Here is a 16,829-nt window from a genome sequence, read left to right as displayed (position 1 = left end):
ATTTTATTACTTAAGAGATCATGGTGCACCCTAAAACCCTGAAAGCAACAAATGAGAGGCTTTTTGTAGGTGAGTATGGGTGCAAAGTTGTCAGGAAATGCTCTAGGATTGTGTAAAAGCCTTTGAAGCAGTTTGTTCTATGCTTGCTTTGTGTGTTTTCTACTATTTTCTGCTACTCTACTAATGAGTTTTCAGTAATTAAAAAAAACCCCCACATAATATGTCACGTTGACAAATATCAATCTAGACAGACATGAATGAAAGGAGAAATAGAAAAGCTGAAGGGAATCTTATCTCACATTGTGAATGATGTTATTTTTCTTTATTTGGTTTTCAAGGAAAGAATGCAAACGGCCATCTTTCAAAAAAAAAATAATCTACATCAAATATTTTAGAGTTAACAGGGCCTATGTAAAGTTGGACAATTCCAAGAAATACTAGATATACCCAAGTAATCTCTTATATGTGGTTTCTTTCTATTTCTTGTTAGAAACATGATTACTCTTAGCAAATGCAGTGTAATAGTAGAAGGAAAGGTGAGTACTGACTCACCTACAGGAGAATTTTTGGGTTTCTGCATCCTCATTCCCTCTGTTGCACATATTGAGGAGTTTGGGGAATATTCAGCTGTATTAATATGTTTTTAATTTAGACATGTGCACTCAGCCTTTAATCAGCTGGTTAAAAATGGTTGAAGTGTGTCTCTTCCCCCCTTCTAGGGAGATAAAATATTTGTGAGGTTCTACGCTCTACCAAAAGCAAATGTTGTTATGATAAAATAGGCTAAGGAGGAAACAACAGGGTTTTTTTTTTTTAAAGCAAATGAGCCTCATGTGTTTATGCAGTTCTACTCCTCCCTTCCTTCCACAACTAAGACATCTTCAGTGGTTACTTAAAGCATGAGAAATTATATAGTAATGTAGTGTGATTGCAGCAAGAGATACAGGCATGAAACGCGTGTTAGAGTGGCCTCAGCAAACACACAACAGACAAGAAGCTTCCGTTGTTTCTTACCTTTCCTATTGGTCTCTTTAATTAAAAAACAAGTAAGTGATAAAGATCTTGCTGAAGGATGAATAAACGCTAATTATTACCAGACAAACCTGTAATTTGCCTTTCTGTTCCATGCTCGTACTCTTTTTAGTAAAACTGTTCTTTCTGTTGGGGGGGGTTAATATTGAAAAACACTTTTGTGGTTTTGTTGCATTTTTGTAGGCAGGTGCAAAAAGCTCTAAAAGGAAACTTTACTTCTCCTCAAACCTCTGCACTCAAGTAGAAAATACAAATACTTTTGCAGAGCATTGGAAGCTGTCTGATTTCCCAGGCTTTTGATAGTGGAAACTAAACGGGATCCCCCAGGGATTGTCCCTGATTTGGTGCTTTTCTTCATGTGAAGCTTTTGCAATGTGACATGCAAACATTGTCTGATGTCCCATTGAGGGATTGTCCTGGACCAGAGTGTGCCACAGTTCTCAGTTTGCCCACGGGTCTCTGCTTTGTCCAGGTGAATGAGGAGTTTGACATCAAGTCTCGTTCCTTCATGAAAGCAAAGAGCAAACAGAGCAAACCCTTGCAGCTGAGCACAGGATCAGGAAAACACTTAAACCATGGCATGTCCTGAGTTGGAAGGGACCCATGAGGATCATGGAGCCAAACTGCTGGCCCTGCACAGGATACCCCAACAATGTCACCCTCTGCAAGGCTGAAAGCATTGCCCAAGCACTTCTTGAGCTCTGACAGCCCTTAGGCTGTGACCCCTGCCCTGGGGAGCCTGGGCAGTGCCCAGCAGCCTCGAGGGGAAGAACCTTTCCCTGAGCTCCGTGCCAAGCCCTGGCACAGCCCCAGCCCTTGCTGGGCTCCTGTCCCTGTCCCAGAGCAGAGCTCAGCCCCTGGCCCTGTGCCTGCCCTGGGGAGGAGCTGCAGCCCCGAGGAGCCTCCCATCAGTCTCCTGTGCTCCAGCTGAACGAGTCGAGTGCCCTCAGCTGCTCCTCAGCCCCTTCCCCAGCTCCGTGTCCCTCCTTTGGGCACTCTCCAACAGCTTTGGGTCCTTCTGATGTCGTGGTGCCCAAAGTGCCCCCAGCACTGGAGATGAGGCCACCACAGTGGAGCAGGAGACTCCCACCCCTTGTTGGGCTGGTGCTGCCAGGCCTGGTGCCCTCCAGAACATGGTGACACTTTGGGCTGCTGGGACACACTGGTGACTCAGATCCAACTTGCCACCAACCAAAGACTCCCTGCTCCCTTTCCACATGGCAGGTCCACAGCCTCTCATTCCCCAGTCTGTCCCTGCATCCAGGGCTGCCCTGGCACCGGGGCAGGATCTGGCACTTGACATGTTAAGCTGGGGATTGCCCAGCCCTTTCCTTTGTCAAGACCTCTGTGTAGCACATCTCTGCCTTCAGGGGAGTCAAGAGCTCCTCCCAACTGCGTGTCATCACCAAACTTACTTCAGTCTGCCTTCCAATCCCACATCCAAGTCCTTCATGAGGAAGTTGTAGAGCACAGGTCCTCAAACGGAGCCTTTTGGACACAACCTGTGTTTGCCATATAGTGATAGTCAGAGCAAAGGGCCTTCAGATGTACCTGGAAAGACCTCTAAAAGGAGTTTGTGGTTCAGGGGAGCTGCTCTCATATCCAGGTTCTGGACACAGTCTCTGCACAGCGTGTAGAGAAGCCTCTCTGCTGCTGGGGTTGTCAGTAGCAGGATTGCAGTGGGTCATCAGGTCTGGTCCTACACATCCTGATCTGTTCTGCTTGTAAAGTGGAAATGGTTGGTTGTTTTGGTTGGTTTGTTTGGTTTTAGTTGACGTTTGGGTTTTTTCCACAGCTGGAACATTGAGGAGCAGTTGTGATCTGAGTGTATTAGCAGATAGTTCAGTTCACAGCTCTCTCTGTGAGATGGAAAACCCTTGTGTGGCGTGGATTAGGCACCCTTGAGATCTGTATCTTTCCCTTCTTGAATACTGAGATTAAGAGAGGGTATGACAATCACAAGATTATTTAATTAGATTTATATCTTGGGTAGAATCTCAGCTTTATGCTAGTTTTGTTCATCATAAATAAGTTTCTTTCTTACTTATTCTATTGTTGACCAGTCTGTCAAGATCTTTTCGATGTTTCAGAGTCCTAATCTGATCCTTGCTTGGTCCAAGAGAAATCTCATGTTTTTATGGTAAAATATTGAGTGTTTATTCAGTATTACTGTTTGGAGGTTAAGTGCAGAATCTTTAAAGAGAATTGGAGGAAGGTTAATAATTCAGTGAATCCCAGTAGAGAATAGCAAGGGGAAGGTGTTCCAGAAGGAGCAAACCTAGATACTAATGTACCTCAAAGCTCCAGCTTACTGCTTCATGAAAAGATTTGGAACATCCCTATCTCTGTCCCATACATGGTTTAAGATTCTCTTCAGGTTGAGGAAGATCAGCCAAGAAAAAGTTCTTTAGCTCTTCTGACAAGACTCTTGAGATGAAAATCCCCAGGGGAATGTGTGTTCGTCAGTGAGGTGTTAATGTCCGTGAAGGTCCTGATGGACAGTAGGTTTCATAGGGCTCCCCTAGGGCTTGGCTGGAGTAATTTGATGTTCACCACGTGCTGCTGGAGAGCTTGCAGCTTTCTTTGGAGAGGAGGCGGAACATTTTGTAAATTTATTGATGTTATATCTTGAGTAGTGCTCAGAAAGCACCAAAGAAATGCCAGTGCTTCGTGTAACCAGCTGTGATAAACAGAGAGCAAATAATTGTAAAGTATCTCAGCATTCTTAAACAAAGATGCCCTGTGACAAGGATCTAATTCCACTGCACATTATTTTCTCAAACTCCCCTAAAACATTGCTGAGTTTTGTAGATTTATAAGGACTTTTTATTTGCTGGCAGAGGACTGCCTGTGGTGTTCAGCACTACCAAACTTCTGGTTGCTTTATGTTTCTTATGCAGGTTCTCAAGCTTTTTGGGACTTTGGTGTAATTCAGGATAAAAAAAATATGAAAGAACTGGTAGACTGAAACCTGTCAGTTAAAATGGCTCTCATAGGTTCTCACAGATTAAAAATTATGTTTTCTGCTGTGAGCTGCAGATTGAAATCAGTCAGAGTTCGCCGCTAACTAGTTTCTAGGTAAAAGTTGTTGATTACAGAAAGAGAGAAACAGATTTTTTTTTTCTTTTTCTTTTTTTTTTTTTTTAAAGTACAGGAAGTTGCTGTGTGGGTGTCAGTGATTGGGTTGTAAGTAAATGCTCTAGTACTTTGATCGTGGGACCTAGTGCTTATGCCCCACCCTTACCACTTCCTGTCAGCGCAGCCCCATGCATTCCACATTGCGGTTATAGCAGCGCTGTTAACCAGTGAGATTAACCACTACTGACAAGCATCTGACACATTACTCTCTATGCTCTGGACTCCTTGGCAGGCCCTTGAGCTCCTGAAGGAAGCTGCTCTACCCGGGGAGGATGAGCAACGCTTGACCCCTCTTGTTTCAGCGGGTCGTGCCCTGCCTCGGTGGTGCTGTGCGTTAAGATGTGAGGACAGGACGCGGGCTCTGAACTCTGTGGGGCTGGATCTGCCTTTCGTGTGCCCTCGCAGACACCAGAGTTCCTTCCCCACCAAGTTAGCACCACCACGGGAGTCTGTGCGTGGCCTGGCTTCCAAACAAGGCACGCCAAGCTGTAGGAGACAATCACGTCCCAACGATGCCTTGGGTTTTAGCACTGAGTACTCCTGTAGGCCTCAGGGATGGGAGAGATTACACACACCCAAGTGTCAGAGGGATAATTCAGGGCCTTTAAGGCTGCTGGTGCTGACCCATGCTCCTTACCCACCACTCCGTATTCCTGCATGGTTCTGAAATGTCAGGGTATGGCTGGTGTCAGCAGCTGCTGGTTGGCATCCTCCAAACCTGTGTTAGTCTGCTCAGTTAGTGATGGTCCAGGTGCACGTGGTTGCTGGAGAAGCTCAGAGACTGCATTTTTTGCCATCAAGAAGTTGGGATGAATGTGATTCTGCCTTAATCCTGACTCCAGGAGTGATGGATGGAGTGCCCAAATTTCAGGATGCATGGAGAACCCTAGAACTGGCAGTAGGTTCAAAATGGCTTCTCATGCAGAAGTCACCCTGGAGCCTCCAAACTGGCACCCTCAGTGTTCCCAAGACTTGTGCTGGCAGCATTCTTACCTTTGAGATCCTTCCCATTCAAACCATTCTGGGGTCCTGTGATGTTAGTGGAAGAACCTTCACCCTAGAGCAGTGTGAAACCTTCAACCTTTCCTGAATTTTTTATTGCTTGCTTATAGTGGTTTTCACATTTTTAACTATGAAAGAATAAAAGTCCTAAAAACACAGGAAGCAAATACACTTTTCAGTTGCAGTGTGCTGCTTTCTCGCAATGATTATTTAATAAACACAATTATTTTAAGAATTTTTATCATTAAAAGAATTTTTTGCTTGTGTAAATGTTATAATTTATGTTATTGTATATTAGTGAATAGTAGAGGAAGTGAATATGATATTAATAGTGAACTTTTAAAATGCTAATGTGCTTCAAAAAAATGGAGTTTTTCTTTGAGTTACTTACCTGCTGTTTGAAATGCAGGTGTTAAAATAAATTCCATTGGTCAATTACTCTTCCACACTGCACATGGGGAGTTTGTCAAAAAACTTCAGCATTGTTTAGTGATCCATTTATTTTTTGTAGCTCTGGCCTATGATGGCAACTGAATATTGGCTTTTCAGAGGTCAGTGGTTAACACCTCTGCATTAACCTTTTTGAGTTAAGGGCTTCAGTTTTGTTCTCACAGCGTTTTTATTACTTGTTATGGTTTTGAAATGTTAAAATACACTGAAAAAATATAGGGGACAGTAGCCTGCCTTGGGTTAGGAAGCATGACTGATCCCTCAGAGAGGCCTGGCTCTGTGGAGCTCCAAACCTCAGTGCAAACACAAAGGTTTGCTGAGTGAGTGACTAGAAATCATTACAAAACAGTAGTAATGATGTTACTGGTCATAAATTTAATCAGTCAAGGTGTCAGGGTTCAGTATTTCACCAAATCACTAATTTCAAGACTGCTGGATGTATTTTGCTGTCCTACCAAGAAAGACAGAAAAGGCTGATTCAGGCAAAATCTGGCTGATAAACTCCTGCTTTTTCATCTTGCCAGTTGGCTGATAAATGATATCTGAACATGTTGGTAGCTTAGAAAAATGAAAAGGGGTCAGGAGGTTAAGGTCTGAACAGGATCTTAATATTGTCTTTATTGAACCAATCTGCAAACTTACAGCTGTGCTGGATGTTGTAATGCTACAGAAACGCTAATTCCCTAATTTGGGGTGGCCATCCCCTGCCTGTCCTTTGAAGTGTGGTTGCAGAAGGTTGTTGTCAGCCTCGGAGAAGCTGGAAATGCAAGAAAAATTACCAGCAGAACATCTTTTTGTTCTGTTCCTGTGGTGCAGGGAGCTTGCAAGGGAAATTGCAGCTGGATTTGCCCACTCAAGTGCACACGGTTATGGAGGGGTCTAAAAGAGCTGTTCTGATGGCACTCTGACCTCAAAGCTTTAGTGATCAGCTACCCAGATAATCACACGCATGCAGACGTGTTCCAGGTTTCCCTGGACCTGAATTGTCCAAGTGAAAGTTTTAGATTCACTCTTTGGGGGTGTCTTTTGTACCCCCTCTTGCTCCTCCTGTGTGTAAGCAGCTGCTGGCCCAGCTCAGGGCAGTGTTTGTGCAGCTTCTGCTGCTCCCTTCCTTTGTGTTTGATGCTTCCTCCTCCTTCATGCCAACGATAAATATAGTTCTTTTTTGTATGTGTCACTTCTCTAAATTTAAAGCATTTTATGGTTTGGCTGTTTTTGCAATTTTAGACTTCTTTCTCATCTTTAAGGCAGCCCAAGAGCACTGGCAGTGCACACTGACCTTGTGCTGACACTTTCAGTGAGGTAAAGAAGGTTTAGATCTTTGCTGCTTTTTGAGTTGGACATCCAGATGGTTTTTAGTCATTTGTTTGCCTAAGATGTGTCTTCATTGTCTCAACTAGATAAAAATTCAGACTTTACAATTTGTTCAGGATCTTCCTTATAAATGCAGGCCAAAGTCTGAATGCTTTGTCTTGTGCATTTACTGAGTTCAGTTCTTGAAAGAAAATGATGTCTTGATGTTGTGAGTACTTAGTGTTAAAACACATCATGTTTTTTGTGGACTTTTTTTTTGTTTTTAACTTGCACCATGTACGGTGTTCCCATGTAGAAATTTTCTCTGTGTATTTAGTCAGATAAATTTTAAAAGAAAGAAGCCATGTTAGGTATAATGGATGCAATTAGGAGTTAGGAACAAAAGAAAGGATTGTGTTAATCAGAAAAAAAATAATAGAATAGAATTCCCTTGATTTAATTTAGATTTAACTCTAAATTATTTGGATTTATTGAAGTTGTGGGTGTCAGTCATTTGATCTAGAGCAGGGTGTATAGAGTTCTGTTCTTCACTCGTTGTGAGGTGACAGGAGTGCTGGGGTGTTTATTTGTGCATGATGCCACACACCTGTTTCCTTAGAACTTTTTCAGCACCCAGAGTTATTCACAAGTACCCCGGTGCCTGTTTACCTTTATTTTTTCCCCTTATCTCTGGCCAAGAGTGAGAAAATGGGCCTCGAAGTTGTGACTGACAGGAAAAGCTTTTTTGTTTTTCATGCCTTGTAGAAGACCTGACAGTTGCATTAGAGAGCACAGGCATCCCTTGTTGTGTAGGATAAATGACTCATGGGTGGAGCACCTGCCTGGCCACAAGCTAAAAATTCCATTCACGCTTTGATTCTCTTGTTTGTGCTGCCCTCTCAGAGTCAAGCTATTTCAGTAGTGATGGTTCAAAGAGCTTGTCCAGAAGCTGTTTCAGAGCGGGTTGTTGGGCTGAGCATGTAACGATTTCTCACCTTGCAAGAAGTTTGGAGATTGTCAGAATGTTTCTCTTAAGCAGAAGCTTTCGGTGAACTCGAGGTGCAAACTTTGCAAATTTTAAGCCAAAACAGTTCTGAGGGGGTTTTGCGAGGGAAAACTTTTCCCTTCTGCTGCAGAAAACATGTTGTGATTTTTTTTTGCAAAGAACATTATCAAATAGTTGAGTTTGCAATACCTGTTAAGATAAAGGCCTCCAAGTATTCTGCAGAAAATTTGGTTTAATGTAACTAACCTTCGGGCAAAGTTTGAAATTAGCAATCATTTTTTCTGTGAGTTCAGTTCGTGAAGATTTTACTCTGCATCCCTGGAGGAGCTGGATAATCTTAACAGGATGGTGGAAAACATGCTGAGTTAGTTGGGAATGAGATGTAAATCTGGTGAACTCTCAAGAGAAAGATGTGCTGGGAGGCAGCTGGGGCTTCTTCTGCCATGTGAAAAAACAGGAGAGATGGAAGTCCTGGGATTATATGCTCAGGTATAATCCCAGGTGTGGACTTACCTTATCACTCCTTATCCTCTGCAACACAACTCTGACTTCTTAAAGGCTATTTTTCAGTTTAGAAAGTATCCTGGAAATGAGCCCTTGTTTAGTGAAAGTTTAAAGTCGTGTCATTTCCACTCTCTCCTGAGCATGAGCACGATCCATCTAGGCTTCAAAGCCAGGGAAAATGCTGCTTCTCATCATTTAGCAAGATCCTCTTCTAAGCAGGGAGTCAGGCCCAGCATTGAAACATAGAATATTGAGACAGTTCTAAGTATTTCACTTCATTGTCAATATCTTGTAATTCAATAAGACAAATTTTGTGTTTGCATCCTACCAGTGAGGTTATATTTGCTTTGAAATACAGATCTCAGCCCTCCAAAATCAAGTTTGCTGTGGGGTATGAAATTAGATAAGCCCTTTGTATGGGTGGAGTTCACTCTAAGTAACAGCACTTGCTGTGGTAAACCATTTTGTTCATCATCTCTTTTTGCTGAAGTGAGTCCTCGGTGTGGTTTGGGTGCACCACTTGGGTAACTGCTGAAACTGCTGTGGTTTCAGAATAGGGCCTGTTTTGCTTTTTTCTGAACTTTTTTCCCCTGAACCTATTAGCAGAAAAATCAAATAAGGGTTACAACTGTTTGCCTGCCATGCCTCAGAAGGATGAGCGGAGTCATGTAAAAATACAACATTTTCCAGCAGATGAAGATTCATGCCATCTCAGTAATGACTGTATTTCACAGTATTTATTGCATTTTTACCAGTGTCCATCAGTACAGCTGGTAACCTTTTACTGTGGTTTGGGTATTTTTGCTTTATGTTGTGGAAAGCCCATACCCACATTCTTGACACACTAAACAAAAATCTTTGTGGAGTTTTGATAGGAGACTTAACACTTGCTGTCAGTCAGCAAAAACATCAGAAAGATAATGCTGGTGTTGTTCTTACTAATTTGTGGCTAATAAATGGGTAAATTGGAACATCTAACCGAACCAAACAAACTTCTGCCAGGCTTCAAAACCACGTTTGCAGAGTGTGGCAGGGTAATGCAAACTGTGAACAGCGTAGAAAGGGCACTAAAAGAGAGATTTGGACTTGGAGTTGGACTTGATGGTCCTCGTGGATCATCAGCCTTGTGGTTGATGTGTTCAGAATAGCCTGCTGCCCTTAAAATTGCTCTGCAAAAATAAACCTGATTGCAGAAGGGTTTCCCTCTCACTAAAAATTACCACCCTATTCTATTCTTTAACAATTAAAATTCTGCAGAAAATGGCACTCGGTGGGTAAAATGAAAGCTTTCAATATCATTAGCAGTAACTCTCATTATATGGTGACATTTCCTCTAGAACAAAGTGATTCTTTGTGATCTTTTGTGAAGATGAAGCACGAGAAGCCCTGATGCTCTGTGCAGGTTCAAAACCACCCAGGGCTTTGTGCAAAAACCTTAAGCAGGCCACCCAGAAAAACCAGTCTTGCTGAACAAATACGTTGCCAACCCAGCGTTTGTGTTAACAGTCACCAATTCCACAAAGTGGTTTTGCTAGCAGAAGATTTAACCTAAGAAAAAAGCAGCTTAAAATGGGTCAGTTTTACCTCCATCAATCCAAATTGGTTTTGGGCAATACAGGGTGAGGTACGAGGGGGAATTTCCTTGCTGGTGACTGGCAGTAGAGAAGGGGGAAATAACCTAGAGGGCTCTTGTTTTGCCTTGACCAGAAGTTGGAAATGCAGATACTTTAATTCTCCTTGTAATTCTCCAAGGCCAGTTTGGAAGGAGCTTGGAGCAACCCAGTCTAGTAGAAGGTGTCCCTGCCATGTTAAAACTGGATGAGCTTTAAGGTACCTTCCAACCCAAGCCATTCTGGAATTCTGTGACTCTCATTTAAAACAAGCTACAATGAGTTGCTCTTTTCCTGTGGAGCATGACAAAAGGCTGAGTTGCTCATCCCTTGCCAGGCTTGCGTGTCCCCCTGGCGTGGGATGGCTGTGGCAGTGCTGAGATCTGGAGGCCACCAGGGTGGGCAGGATGGAAGTGCAACACTCCATTCCAGAGGTGCCCTGTGGAAGGGCAGGAGGGGTGAAGGAAGGTCTGTGCTTGTGAGGAGAAGAATTTCCTGTATGTCTGTCACTTCCTTCCATGAAGGACAAAGCACTGGCCTGATCTGCCTCTCTTTAGGAGTCACACGGGTCACTGCTGCTGTGGGGATCTGTATATCCATGTATATCCATGTATATCCATGTATATCCTGTATATCCATCTCACACGTTATCCATGTACTGAACCTTGGAAAATGGTGCTGGGGTGAGCTTTAAGAGATCTCCTTTATCTTCCAGCTGCAAGGCAGCCGAACCTGTGTTATTTCTAGAAACTTTCTCAAGCCTCGTGGATGTGTTGATAGAATGTTTCCCAGGGCAATGGTCACGGCCCCAAGGCTGCCAGGGCTCAAGGAGCATTTGGAGAACACTCTCAGGCACAGGGTGGGGTTGTTGTGGCTGTGCAGGGCCAGGGCTTGGACTGGATGATCCCTGAGGGTCTCTTCCAACTCAGGATGTTCTCTGATTCTATGAATGTTATAAGTTCCCTGGGCAGTTTAGAGTATCCTTAAGTTTTAAAAATGTTGTGGATTTTCTGATGTGAATCTCTTTTGGTCCAGTCTAAATCCATTCACCTTTTTCCTGATGGAAGACTTGCAGGACTATGATCAAGTTCCTCTCAAACATTGTCAGGACTGAAAAAATCAATTCTGTCTTCTACTGCACGTGCCTTGTGTTCCATGTCTCTGTCTGCTTGTTCAGCTGGGGCCTTGCTTGCTCCCCACTTTGTGTGCAGCTCAATGCCTGCCAGTGGTGCCAGTATTGCACCTGAGTCTGACGTTGGCACTGCACTAATGAGAGTCTGTGATTTCTCAGCTCCAAGTAAACCTGATTCCCTCAGCTCCAAGTAAACCTGATTCCTCAGCTCCATGTAAACCTGATTCCTCATTTCCCTGGATACCCAATTCCCTCAGCTCCATGTAAACCTGATTCCTCAGCTCCATGTAAACCTGATTCCTCATTTCCCTGGATACCCAATTCCCTCAGCTCCATGTAAACCTGATTCCTCAGCTCCATGCAAACCTGATTCCTCAGCTCCATGTAAACCTGATTCTCTTAGCTCCATGTAAACCTGATTCCTCATTTCCCTGGATACCCAATTCCCTCAGCTCCATGTAAACCTGATTCCTCAGCTCCATGTAAACCTGATTCCCTCAGCTCCATGTAAACCTGATTCCTCAGCTCCATGTAAACCTGATTCCCTTAGCTCCATGTAAACCTGATTCCTCAGCTCCATGCAAACCTGATTCCTCATTTCCCTGGATATCCAATTCCCTCAGTTCTATGTAAACCTGATTCCTCAGCTCCATGTAAACCTGACTCCCTCAGTTCCCTGGATATCCAATTCCCTCAGCTCCATGTAAACCTGATTTCCTCAGTTCCATGTAAACCTGATTCCTCAGCTCCATGTAAATCTGATTCCCTCAGCTCCCTGGATACCCAATTCCCTCAGCTCCATGCAAACCTGATTCCTCAGCTCCATGTAAGCCTGATTCCTCAGCTCCATGCAAACCTGATTCCCTTAGCTCCATGTAAGCCTGATTCCTTCAGTTCCATGTAAGCCTGATTCCTTCAGTTCCATGTAAGCCTGATTCCTCAGCTCCATGCAAACCTGATTCCTCATTTCCCTGGACACCCAATTCCTTCAGCTCCCTGTCCACACGTGCCTCTGACTTTGGGGGATCGAGGCCAGCTGAGTACAAGGGAGGATGGCTTCTGCTGGCCCTGGGGCAGGCGAGCCTGAGCTGGGATTCACTGGAAGCTGCTGGATAGGTCATTTGTTCAGTGCAAGTTTGTTGATCTTTATTTCCCTTTGATAAAAGTATTTCCACACACCTGGGCATATGCTCTGAAGTTCATGAGCACGTACCAAAGTACTTTCTGAAAAGCTCCCAGGCTATGACTTAGATGTGCCAAGAACACTCTGAAATTTGGGGTTTGATTCCATTTCTCTGTGCTTTCCTAGTGCCTATATCATAATGGGGATGAGCAATAAGATTCCTATTAAATTATAGTTCAAATAATTGGATATTTTAAAGCAGCTCTCTTGCCACAAATAATGTATGAAATTCAGTTCATTATGCAGAAAGTTGTAAGTATTGGTTTATTTCAAGAATGTTTCTAGATTTTCCTTTATCAAGTACATATTGCAATCAAGAATGTTCACCCAAGGAATATTTTCCCTGGAAGCTGGACAAATACTTCTCAGGAGCAATCTCTTTTTTTTGTTCAGGTGGGGCAGGGGGTGGCAGTAATATATTTGTCTGTTTAGTTACTTGACCTCACAAAATAGTCTTTGGGCAAGGGGAATTAAAAATCAACCCTTGATGCTTTAATGACAACAAATTAAGTATACACGTAATATTTATGAGCGTACACAATAATTCCTGTGGTGTCATTTGTGGTTGGGGTGGAATATAAGAACAGTCACCTACAAAAGGTGGGTTGTGGAGCAAACACCCCAGAGAGAGGTGATTTCTCAACGGGCCTCCTTTCCTTTGTGTCTGTGGTGGTAGAAGGATGAACCAGTGCCAGGAAAAAAGAGCAGAATGCAGGCGTTCTGTAAAGTGACAGCTAAGTTACTCTTTAATCCTATTTAATGTGACTTATCTTCAGTGATACATGGTTTTTTATTTCAACTTCTGTATCATATCAAGCTTAAACTCGAAATATCTCTAGTTGTGGAAAATCAAAGTCATGCTTGTCAATTTTTTTCCTGACCAAATGTCTTTGTAATGGGTTTCGTCATTTAAAATCTTGATGGTGTTAATATTTTGGTATGTATAAATAGATAAATCCACTTAAATAAAACAACAGTTTGAGATGATTGGCACTGAGAAATGAATACCATTATACTGGGTTAAATTTTCACCCAGCCCAGGAAGGATGGATCATGCTTAAGTGTATCAGTTCAGTTTCCTATTTCAGGGCTTTGCATTGTCCATGGTAAGTAACTTCTCTTTTTCTCCTTTTGTTTTTGTTTTCTTGTTTTTTTTTCCTAAACTTTCCAGGTAAAAGTACTCCTGTAAGCCACCTTGGGTCTGCAGATTTTCCCAAGCCCCATGATCCATTCCAGCCATTTGGGGCTGACAGCAGTGACCTGTTTCAAAGTAAAAAGGGGTTTGGGGACCCATTTAGTGGAAAAGATCCATTTGCTCCCTCCTCTTCAAGTAAAACTTCTAAAGACTCTTCCTTGGGGTTTGCAGACTTCAGCTCTGTAAGTTAAGTTCCTTGTCTCTGAGCAAACCACTTTCTGCTCTGCTTGCAGCAATCTCTGTTGGGTTTTTGTCTTACCTGCAAACCTACTGTTCCCTGGCTTCTGTCTCTCAGTACCTTCATGCTGTCCTCATTGTTTTTTTTTTGTATTAATATTTCTGTAATAAAAAGGCGTTATTTCAATAAAAAAACAACAACAAAAAAAAGAAGTTTTCCTACTAAATTTTCAAGGGTTTACTTGCATTTAAATTCTTTTAGTACAGTGTGCCTTTACTCTCAAATTCTTTGTAGCAGAATCTGTGTGTTGTTTTTGTTGCATGGAGGCTATTTTGTGAATGGATATTTGGGAGCCAACGATGTAAAGACTCAAAACCAATTGCTACTGAGCATTCCTCTTGCAATTTCACCATATCCTGAGAAGCAAATCCTTGAAGAGAAAGTTTCTAATAAGCACTTGTGACTGTTTGTGGAGAAAATTCTGACATTTGCTGTAAATGATGGAATGTGGTCACACAGAGACACAGAAATTGAGACAGAAATTGAGAATTTAGCTGTTGAATTCTGTTCCTGTTACTGATGTTGTAGAAAATACAGAGAAAACAAAGTGTTTTTGTAGAACTGAGATAGAAAGGTCCACGCTGCACTCCAGAAGACAGTGCCAGAAGGTTTGAAAACAAAGCCAGGTCCCCATCCAGTTAAAAACACCGGGGTTTCCAAAGCCTGGCTTTGGTTTTAGTGCTGGGATTGGGAACCTTTGTAGAGGCAATGGTGGTGTGGTTCTCACTGCTTCCATGAGTGGATAGAATCTGTTCCATCCACAGCCTCAGGCTTCTTCCTCCTTTCACATGTTTTTGTTTTCTCCTGTTGCCACGCAGTAAAACTGAACTTATTCTGTTCCTTAACTCTGCTGGACCCAGGTCGGTGTTCAGCAAGGGGAGATATTTAAGCTGAATCTTTCAGGTTGTTTCTTTTAAATTTTTTTTTTTCCTAGTTATTATTTAATATTAAATGTGTATCACTTTTCTATTTGGTATTGTTAGCTGAGGTCATCTGTGCAGGCTTTAGTTGGCCTCAGGGGCTTTAATTTATCACTTTTGAAACGTCCAAGTTCAAGGTTTGTTGTATGTTTGACCACAGCTAGTTGGATTTGCACAGTTCAATTCTGATTGTATACGAACTGGTGACATTCTTAATAAAAATAAGACACAAAACCTGCTTTATCTGAAGTTTCTTCAACACCATCTAATTTCTTCCTGCAGTCAAAGACAAAGGATGGAATGGAATGACTGTTACCCACTTGTCATCTTACCTTCCAGACTGTGTTTCTTAAGTTAAAACGTGGTTTACTCGGAGTGATTGTACCAAATGATTAACCAAAATCCCTGATCCCAATCCTAGTGGGTGCTCCAGGGTGGAATTTGCTGTGCCATCAGGTTCTCAGCTCAGGTTATCTTTAGAAGATAAGGCACGAGTAGGAAAAATGAGATAACGAGCAGTAGCCACGTAATAATTCCTGTCAGATGGCATTTCATCAAATGAAATAAATTTTTAAATCAGTTTTCTGAATTAATTTCATTGTGGAGTATTAAAAAATCAGTTAAATCAGTTAATCGGTTTTCTGAATTAAATCAGTTTTCTGAATTAAAATTAAATCAGTTTTCTGAATTAATTTCTCCTCCTGTAGGGGAAAAAAAAAAAAAAGTTGAGTGAATTTGGTGGAAAAGACAGATTTGATCCCTTTTCTCCTCAGATCATGGGGTTTTTTCCTTTTCTGTGCCACAATTATGCTGCTACACGTGGCCATTTCTAATCCTTCTGTACAATGCTTTAAATGTGCCAGTTACCTCAAAATGATTGAGAATATTTGTGCTTCTCTTTGCCTCAGGGATGGGAAACTTTTCCTCATAATGGAAATGAAAATCACTTTTTACTTACAGAAGGTTTTTGGCATCTGCTTTGAATCCATGGACTCTGAGAGCAGAATCATGTAGAGCTGAATAATCAAACAACCTGATTTTTAATTGAAATCCTTGACTGTTCCAAGACAGAACATGAGAAATTTCATTATATTTTAGTAGGAAAATATCTGTTTTTTTACTTCCAGAAGGTTTTTGGCATCTGCTTTGAATCCATGGACTCTGAGAACAGAATCATGTAGAGCTGAATAATCAAACAACCTGATTTTTAATTGAAATCCTTGACTGTTCCAAGACAGAACATGAGAAATTTCATTATATTTTAGTAGGAAAATATCTGGTTTTTACTTCCAGAAGGTTTTTGGCACCTGCTTTGAATCCATGGACTCTGAGAGCAGAATCATGTAGAGCTGAATAATCAAACAACCTGATTTTTAATTGAAATCCTTGACTGTTCCAAGACAGAACATGAGAACCTTCATTATATTTTAGTAGGAAAATGTCTGGTGCTTTTTGGACACGCTGGCAAATTCATGCACCCAGAGTTCATGTATGTTTTCATTGCATCCTTAACTTTGTTGCTGTCATTACATATGATTCATTGGAACAAAACAATCTTTTGGTAGCTCAGATTTCAGGTATTTCTGGGTTCCAGCTGCAGTTTACAGAACAACAAGAAAAGCTTTTTTTTTTTTTTGGCCAAGAAACAACACTTAGCACTAAGCTTTTTGTCTCAGTACAGGCTGGAAATTCAGTACACACAAATCACTGGAGCTTTTTGTGATTCCTTCAGTCCTGCTGCTTTCATCCATGCCTGGGCTCTGACTGTACTGCTGAAAAAGAAAAGAAAAGGAGAGGAGGCTTCAATGCAATGACATGTGACACACATTTATAGGCTTGATGAAACCTGGACACGTGCAAAAAACTGTTACTGCATTAAATGACCTGTAAATTACCTTTTTATAGACAATCTGTGGCATTAATGAGCTGTTCTGTATTTATTTCACTACTCAATGGGGAGAGTTATCTCCTGAAAATTGTACTTTGTGCCAGCCACTTGTAATGAGGCGCCTCCAGATTTGTTTCCAATGAATCACTTGCCTATTTTTCCTTTTTTTTTCCCCCACTTGGCACTTTTACCTGCAAAAATATAACTTGTGTCCCATAAACAAATTATAATTGGGACT

At 42.0% G+C, this 16,829-nt stretch overlaps 1 protein-coding gene across 5 annotated transcripts in view; it reads left to right on the top strand.

The window, feature by feature from the left end:
• Positions 1-16,829, top strand: part of EPS15L1 (epidermal growth factor receptor pathway substrate 15 like 1) — a 44,717-nt gene that overhangs the window by 24,689 nt on the left and 3,199 nt on the right. For 4 of the 5 annotated variants that reach the window (XM_038163583.1, XM_038163582.1, XM_038163581.1 and 1 more), the window contains one exon: positions 13,522-13,727. The exons of the other annotated variant lie outside the window; for it this stretch is intronic. In XM_038163583.1, the coding sequence (XP_038019511.1) occupies positions 13,522-13,727 (206 nt within the window). The remainder of the gene's footprint in view (positions 1-13,521; positions 13,728-16,829) is intronic. 5 annotated transcript variants of the gene reach the window in all.

Source organism: Motacilla alba, chromosome 28, assembly GCF_015832195.1.
Source record: "Motacilla alba alba isolate MOTALB_02 chromosome 28, Motacilla_alba_V1.0_pri, whole genome shotgun sequence".
NCBI lineage: Eukaryota > Metazoa > Chordata > Aves > Passeriformes > Motacillidae > Motacilla > Motacilla alba.
The sequence above is the reverse complement of the archived record's forward strand: the minus strand, read 5'-3'. Positions and strand labels throughout refer to the sequence as shown.